At 42.0% G+C, this 7,810-nt stretch overlaps 1 protein-coding gene across 2 annotated transcripts in view; it reads left to right on the top strand.

Annotated features, from left to right (window-relative positions):
- The window catches only part of APOO (apolipoprotein O), a 75,464-nt gene that overhangs the window by 50,066 nt on the left and 17,588 nt on the right, over positions 1-7,810 (top strand). For both annotated transcript variants that reach the window (XM_017514585.2, XM_037733466.1), the window contains exons 6-7: positions 296-387; positions 2,652-2,729. In XM_017514585.2, coding sequence (XP_017370074.1) covers positions 296-387; positions 2,652-2,729 — 170 coding nt within the window. The remainder of the gene's footprint in view (positions 1-295; positions 388-2,651; positions 2,730-7,810) is intronic.

The raw sequence follows: 7,810 nt of genomic DNA, 5'->3' as shown, positions 1-7,810 counted from the left end.
CCTCCTACGCTCAAACAATTCTCCCACCTCAGCCTTCTGAGTAGCTGGGACTACAGTTGGCATGCCACCATGCCCGGCTAATTTTTTTAATTTTTGTAGAGACAAGATTTCACTGTGTTGCCCAGGCTGGTTTCAAACCCCTGGCCTCAAGTGAGCCTCCCGCCTCAGCCTCCCAAAGCTTTGGGATAACAGGCATGAGCCACTATGCCTGGCCTTGTTCATTGTTAAATGGATAAGGTAAATTGTGATAGGATAATGAATCATCTGATGGTGTGTACAACCTTTTATTTATTAGGTTCAAAAATAAAGAAGCTAGTGTATCCGCCTGGTTTCATGGGATTAGCTGCCTCCCTCTATTATCCACAACAAGCCATCGTGTTTGCCCAGGTAAGATAAACTGTGTAATCCATGGTGTTCCTCATTCTTGTTTGTGCGTGTATGAATTTGATGCTTAATTTTATTTTACTTTGCAGTTCTTATAACACCAGACTAAAATTTGTTTGTACATGTAGATGAACTACAGCAAATTTAACTGATTTTTTCCACTACATGCCTCAGTTCTGGCCCTTTTTCCAATAATGCCAGTATTCACAGAATTTGAACATGAATTTGCATGATTGTTTGAATATTCATTAGCAAAAATTTAAAATACTTTTTTGGTATACTTACATGAAAGTCTAGAGACTCAAATTCCAAAGCTGATAATTAAGGGTCACTCAGTTTAGATAATTATGTATCTGGTCACAACCTGCTCTTGTTGGCATTGTAGACACAGACTGCTCTGACCTCCACACTTCCCTGGTACTGGTACCTTTGCTTTCATTGTTGGGGACTTTGGGGACTGTAGTCCCCTCTGCTGGGAGTGCCCTTCTTGGGGCTTTCAATAGGCTGCTCCTTTCTTACCCTTGAAGCCTCAGTTTTATGGTACCCTGACAGGTAGGTGGATCACGGTGGCAGGCAACATGGATAAAGCTGTACCACCGATTCTCGAAGTGTGTTACCAGACCAGAAGCAGCAGCACGACCTGAGAACTTGGTAGAAATGCAAACTCTCAGGCCCCACCCCAGACTGACTGAATCTGAAGCTCTGGCAGTAAGGGCCAGTAGTCCATGTTTTAGCAAGCCCTCTGGTGGTTTTTTATTAATGCCTATGGTGTCTAAGAGCCACTGATGGAGACCAGTAGGTAGCCTGTTAAAGGTGATGTCTGGAGTGAATGGGACTCTAGAGATAGTGTCCCTTGGAAAACTGGCAAGAGCAAGGCAGGCTCTAGGTTTTGAGGTCCTGGGCAGATTATGGACACAGGGACTTCAGTTGCTAGAACCACCACATCACACGGAAACTCAGTTCCAGGAGCAGACAGTGCAGTCACCTGAACTGATTGAGCTCTGAGCCAGACTGAGCTGAGACTGAGCTCCCTCAGTTGCTCATGACAGAACTGAGTCCAGATTCCTCGATTGGGCTACAGTTGTATGTGGGAGTCCAGTGGCCGCAGCTTGGGGAGCTTGATGGCTTTAGTGACAACTGCCAGTACTTTCCAGCATTGGCTCAACATTGTAACAGTCCTGGAGGCAGATGGTTAATGCTTCTATCTCTGCTGCAGCCCCAGGTCAGGAACAGTGAGTAACATCTTCCTGCCCTAGATATAAAAATAATTAAACATTATTTCAGCCTGTTATGGTTAAAGCAGTACATGGTTAGAGTGAAGAGAGTGAACTTGGTTGCTGGTTGAGAAGCATATTGGCTATCCCCAGAATAGGAGTCTTTTTTTAAAAAAAACTTCTTTTTTAACTTTTAGCTTTAGGGGTACGTGTGCAGGGTTGTTACTGTAAATTGTGTGTCATGGGGGTTTGGTGTACAGATTATTTTGTTACCCAGGTAATAAGCCTAGTACCCTATAGGTGGTTTTCCCATCCTCACCCTCTTCTCACCCTCTACACTCAAGTAGGCCTCGGTCTCTGTTCCCTTCTTTGTGTCCATGTGTTTGTCAAGGTTTAGTTCCCACTTATAAGTGAGAACATGTGGCATTTGGTTTTCTATTCCTGTGTTAGTTCGCTTAGGATAATGGCCCCCAGCTCCACCCCTGTCCCTGCAAAGGACATGAGCTCATTCTTTTTTTGGCTGCATAGTATTCTGTGGTATATAAGTACCACATTTTCTTTATCTGGTCTACCATTGGCAAGGTATAGTGGCTCATGCCTGTAATCCCAGCACTTTGGGAGACCAAGGCAGGTGGATCACCTGAAATCAGGAGTTCAAGACCAGCCTGACCAACATGGTGAAACCACATCCCTACTAAATGCAAAAAATTAGCCAGGCGTGCTGGTGCATGCCTGTAACCCCAGCTACTTGGGAGGCTGAGGCAGGAAAATCTCCTGAACCCAGGAGGTGGAGGTTGCAGTGAGCCAAGATTGCGCCATTGCACTCCAGCCTGGGCAACAAGAGCAAAAACTCTATCTCAGAAAACAGAAAGTCTGCCATTGATGGACATTTAGGTTGATTCTGTGTCTTTGCTATTATGAATAGTGCTATGCTGAACATATGCATGCATGTTTCTTTATAGTAGAATGATATATATTCTATTATTCCATTATTATTCCCAGTAGTAGGGATTGCTGTGTCGAATGGTAAGATCTTTTCTGTTTTGTTTCAAGGTCAGTGGGGAGAGATTATATGACTGGGGTTTACGAGGATATATCGTCATAGAAGATCTGTGGAAGAACTTTCAAAAGGTGAGAAGCATCTTTTTCCTTACCTTCCTTTTGGTTTAAATATGTGGTTTCTCTAGGGTTTTATAAAATACTTAATAACCCTGTTGATTTCCTTGCTTTTTCTAGTTGCTTCTAGTTATGTCTCCAGTTCAGATTTTCTGGTGACCTTTCTTGGTAGAGCAGTAGAACTTCTGAGCATTTGGTTATTATCAACAGGACCAAATCAGTGGTGACCATAAAATGCAGTGCATTCCACCACAGTCTTAGACCATATTTTCCATTATATTGTATTCATGGTTTCCTTCGAGTGTAGCTTATTATTTAAAAGTTTTATTGAAACTGAGTTCAAAGGGAATATACTGTGCTCCCAGGAAAAAGACACAATTGAGAGCCTCTTCCACATAATTGTGAGCCTTTTCCCCTTGGTTTTTCACTTATCATAAGCTCTGTATTTTCTTTAGCACTGCCATTTCTGTTTATCCCCCAGGCTTCTCAGCTCAGCTGAGGGTGTGAGCCAAGGTATGCTGGGGACTAGCCACCAGCTAAAGACCACGTTCTCTGTGCTGTCTGGTACATGAGCAGCAGAGGGAAGAGATTGTGTAATTGTAAGAACTTGTCACCTTTCATCTCTTTTAGTGGCCACATAGCTGATTAAATGTTGCCTGTGTTCACTGGAACATTCCCTTCCTCCAACTGATAAGGAAGAATGAGTAAAGAATAAGGTATCATGTCTCTACTCAGAGGCACAGCCAGCTAAGAAAGAATTGGACTTCTTATGTTAACATGCCTTCTACATCACATATTAAAGGAAATTCATTTTTCAATGAAAATAAATAACCGAGCTTCAAATCACTGACAAGTTTTAAAAAATACTGACAAGTATTTCAAATCACTGACAAGTCTTAAAAAATACTTCAAATCACTGACAAGTTTTGAAAAAGTTTTAAAATATAAATAACTATGTCAGAATTAAAATCTAGAATTTTGAACTGAGATTTGGAACAGAATAAATTATAAGCCCTCTTTATTATTTACATAAATAATCTTCTAGTGAAATCTTAAGACTCATTTTTTGGCCAGGTGCAGTGACTCATGCCCAGCACTTTGGGAGGCCAAAGTGGGAGGATCACTTGAGCCCAGGAGTTTGAAATCAGCCTGAGCAACACAATGAGACCCCATCTCTCCAAAAAATAAAAAAGTCAGCCAGGCATGGTGGCACACTTTGGGAGGCTGAGGTGGGAGGATCATTTGAGCCTAGAAGGTCACAGCTACATACAGTGAGCCATGATTGCACCGCTGTGCTCCAGCTTGAGCAACAGAGTGAGGGCCTGTCTCAGAAAAAGAAGAAGAAAAAGAAAAAACATAATTTTTATACTGCTGGCTTCTAAAGGAATTAGTCCCTCTGAAGCCTGTTTAAACTAGCTCTTGAATAGACAGTTCTATACCAGTATCAAGTGTCTTTTGGCAATCCCTTTTAAAGAATAAACATTCATAGGTGTTTTTTTTAAAATTATTGTTTCTCTGGTATTTTCTATGGAAGCTTCTTTTCCTGTTTAAAAAATTCCTGGCCAGGCATGGTGGCTCACGCCTGTAATCCCAGCACTTTGGGAGGCCAAGGAGGGTGGATCACGAGGTCAGTTCAAGACCAGCCTGGCCAAGATGGTGAAACCTTGTCTCTACTAAAAATACAAAAATTAGCCAGACGTGGTGGGCACCTGTAATCTTGGCTACTCGGGAGCCTGAAGCAGAGAATTGCTTGAACCTGGGAGATGGAGGTTGCAGTGAGCTGAGAGAGTGCCATTGTATTCCAGCCTGGGCAACAGAGTGAGACTCTATCTCAAAAAAAATTCTTAGCAAATGCGGCTGGACACGGGGGCTCATGCCTGTGATTCCAGCACTTTGGAAGGCTGAGGCAGGTGGATCACTTGAGGTTGGGAGTTCGAGACCAGCCCGGCCAACATGGTAAAACCCTGTCTCTACTAAAAAAATACAAAAATTAGCTGGATGTGTTTACATACATCTGTAATCCCAGGTACTTGGGAGGCTGAGGCAGGAGAATTGCTTGAACCCCAGGAGGCAGAGGTTGCAGTGAGCCAAGATCACACCACTGCACTCCAGCCTGGGTGACAGAGCAACACTCAGTCTCAAAACAAAAACAAAGCAAAACCAATGCACACTGAATTTTGTACAGGAAAGGAAGTAAAATGTCAAGAAAACTCTACATAGACCTAGACGGAAATGTGGGAAGTGAGACTAAAAGTCTCAACTGCAAGCTTTCATTGTGGTGTGACTGCAGATTGAGGTACACCAAAGCTAGAGGGGAGGCCCCCAGGCTCCCCTGGGTGCTCACTGTGGTGTCTGTGCAGACACGCGTGCACACCAAAGCCAAAGTAGAGGCTGCAGGAGCCTCTGGCGTGGAATCAGCATTGTCTGACTGTGCTAAGAATTCAGCCCAGTGCAGAAGCAACTGGACTGTGGTTAGAATGCCAGTTGAGCAGGTCAATATTTTCTGGTAATTTGAAAACATTAGATATTAAAACTACCCAAATTTATATGCAGATCTGTTTGGAGTAGGGTGATAAAGATTTCTAATTAGCTCATGGTTGGTTTGCATTTCTCTCTCTATCCCCTTGTCTTCTTCAGAGTCATTGAAAACGTAAGGCTTTCTCCCATTTATTTACCCTCCAAGCATAATTTTCCTGACAGCTGTCTATTCTCGATAGAAGGTAATAAAATCAGGGCCAGACACAATGGCTCATGCCTGTGATCCCAGCACTTTGGGAGGCTGAGGCAGACAGATCGCTTTGAGCCCAGGTGTTCGAGACCAGCCTGGGCAATATGGTGAAACCCTGTATCTACAAAAACTACAAAAAAAAAAATTAGCCAGGTGTGGTGGCATGCACCTGTAGTCCCAGCTACTTGGGAGGCTGAGGCAGGAGAATCTGTTGAGCCCAGGAGGCGGAGTTTGTGGTGAGCCATGTTTGTGCCACTGCACTCCAGCCTGGGGAATGGGAGTGAAACCCTGTCTCAAAAAAAAGAAGGTAATAAATAAAATTAATGTTCAACATATTAAATATTTGTTACGAGTTTTAAACAAAAAATAGCAAGGGCCCTTTTAATTCAAAATTCAGTATTCTTAGATTTCAGGAATTACTTGATTTAATGAAGTGCCATTGTTTTTTGTTGATCTTGCCCCACCCCCCACTTCAGATTTCATGGGCTTCGGGGTGTTTTTTTTGTTATTTATTTATTTTTTGAGATGGAGTCTCACTCTATCACCCAGGCTGAAGTGTAGTGGCGCGATCTCGGCTCACTGCAATCTCTGCCTCTTGTGTTCAAGCGATTCTCCTGCCTCAGCCTTCTGAGTAGCTGGGACTACAGGCTCACACCGTAACACCCAGCTAATTTTTGTATTTTTAGTAAAGGCGAGGTTTCTCCATGATGTTCGGGCTGGTCTCGAACTCCTGACCTCAGGAGATCCACCCGCCTTGGCCTCACAAAGTGCTGGGATTACAGGTGTGAGCCACCTCTCCCAGCCTTGTTTTTGTTTTTTGAATGAGAGCAAAGATGTAAGCTACCCTAGAATATGAATGTTTCCGGGGCCCTGGAGCTGAGAATGTTCTCATCATAGACTATCAAGTAATTCATAATCTAGTAAAGGAGATAAGGAAAGCAGATGACCAAAATACAGGATAAAATGTAATAAATGCCAGTAGAAAGGCACAGAAAAGTATGTACGATTTTTGGATGAAGAGATTTTGTCTTCATTGAAGGGAATTAAGGGACACTTCATCAAGGAGACTTTTTTATTTCTTAGCTTGTTTGGAAGTCGGTTTTCAAGTCAGGTTTTAATTCGCAGTCTCAATTAGGTATCATCTAATTCATAATTGTTTGTATTCTCATCATGTAACAGATGTAGTGGCTTTTGGTTATACATAGTCAGAGAAATTCTGGACATTATGTTTAAAACAGGGCACTGGCCAGGTGTCGTATCTCAGGCCTGTAATCCCAGCACTTTGGGAGGCAGAGACGGGTGGATTGCTTGAGCCCAGAAGTTTGAGAACAGCCTGGACAATATGGCAAAACCCCGTCTCTACTGAAAACACAAAAATTAGCTGGGTGTGGTGGCACATGCCTGTAATCTCAGCTATGTGGGAAGTGGAGGCAGGAGAATTGCTTGAACCTGGGAGGCGGAGGTTGCAGTGAGCTGAGGTTGTACCACTGCACTCCAGCCTGGGCGACAGAGCAAGACGTGATCTCCAAATAAATAAATCAAACAAACAAATAAATAAATAAATACATACATACAAAACAGGATGCTGAAAATTTTTAAATTAGGAATGATGGCACAGTTCTTAATGGTATTATTTCCCATGGGGCTATATTACTCTGAAATATCCCAAACAAGTCTCTGACATTTTACTGCTCTCCCACATACCTTTTCTCTCTTAGGAAATGATTCTAAATGTTTGTGCTGAGTCTTCTACCAATAAAGCAGTCTTTCAGTCTGTCATCGTTGGTTACTTCAGAGGAATTTATCTGCTTCAGTTTAAATGAACTTTCTGTCAGAACTGTGAAGCAAAGATAGGTGTGTCCAGAAATATTGTCATCTTAGTACGGTCTAGGGCTTTTTTTTAAGTTACATGAATATATAACACACATGTACAGTTTAAAATCCAACAGTATAATGACCATGTATGTATCGACCAATCATCTGCCTTTAAAAATAGGAAATTACCGATGCCTTTCAAGTCTTCCATGGGTCCCCTCACCCCCATGTCTCCCCAGAGGGAACCACTATCTGGAATTTTATTTCATTCCCTTGTTTTTCTTTAAACTCTTCTTCCAGTTTAACCATATATGTATATATTCTGAAATACTGTAGTTGAGCCTGCCTGTTTTTGCCTTTATAAATTAATATACCAAATTTAAATCTAAATATATATATAATATATATATGTTTATCTAGATGAGTCTTACTACATATTATTTTGCAACTGGTTTTGTTCCCTTAACATTTTGTTTATGGGTTATGTATGGCAGTAGTGCATTCATTTTCACTGCTCTATTTTCTTTTTCTTTCTTTCTTTTTTTTTTTTTTT

Source organism: Cebus imitator, unplaced genomic scaffold, assembly GCF_001604975.1.
Source record: "Cebus imitator isolate Cc_AM_T3 unplaced genomic scaffold, Cebus_imitator-1.0 Scaffold527, whole genome shotgun sequence".
Classification (NCBI taxonomy): domain Eukaryota; kingdom Metazoa; phylum Chordata; class Mammalia; order Primates; family Cebidae; genus Cebus; species Cebus imitator.
The sequence above is the reverse complement of the archived record's forward strand: the minus strand, read 5'-3'. Positions and strand labels throughout refer to the sequence as shown.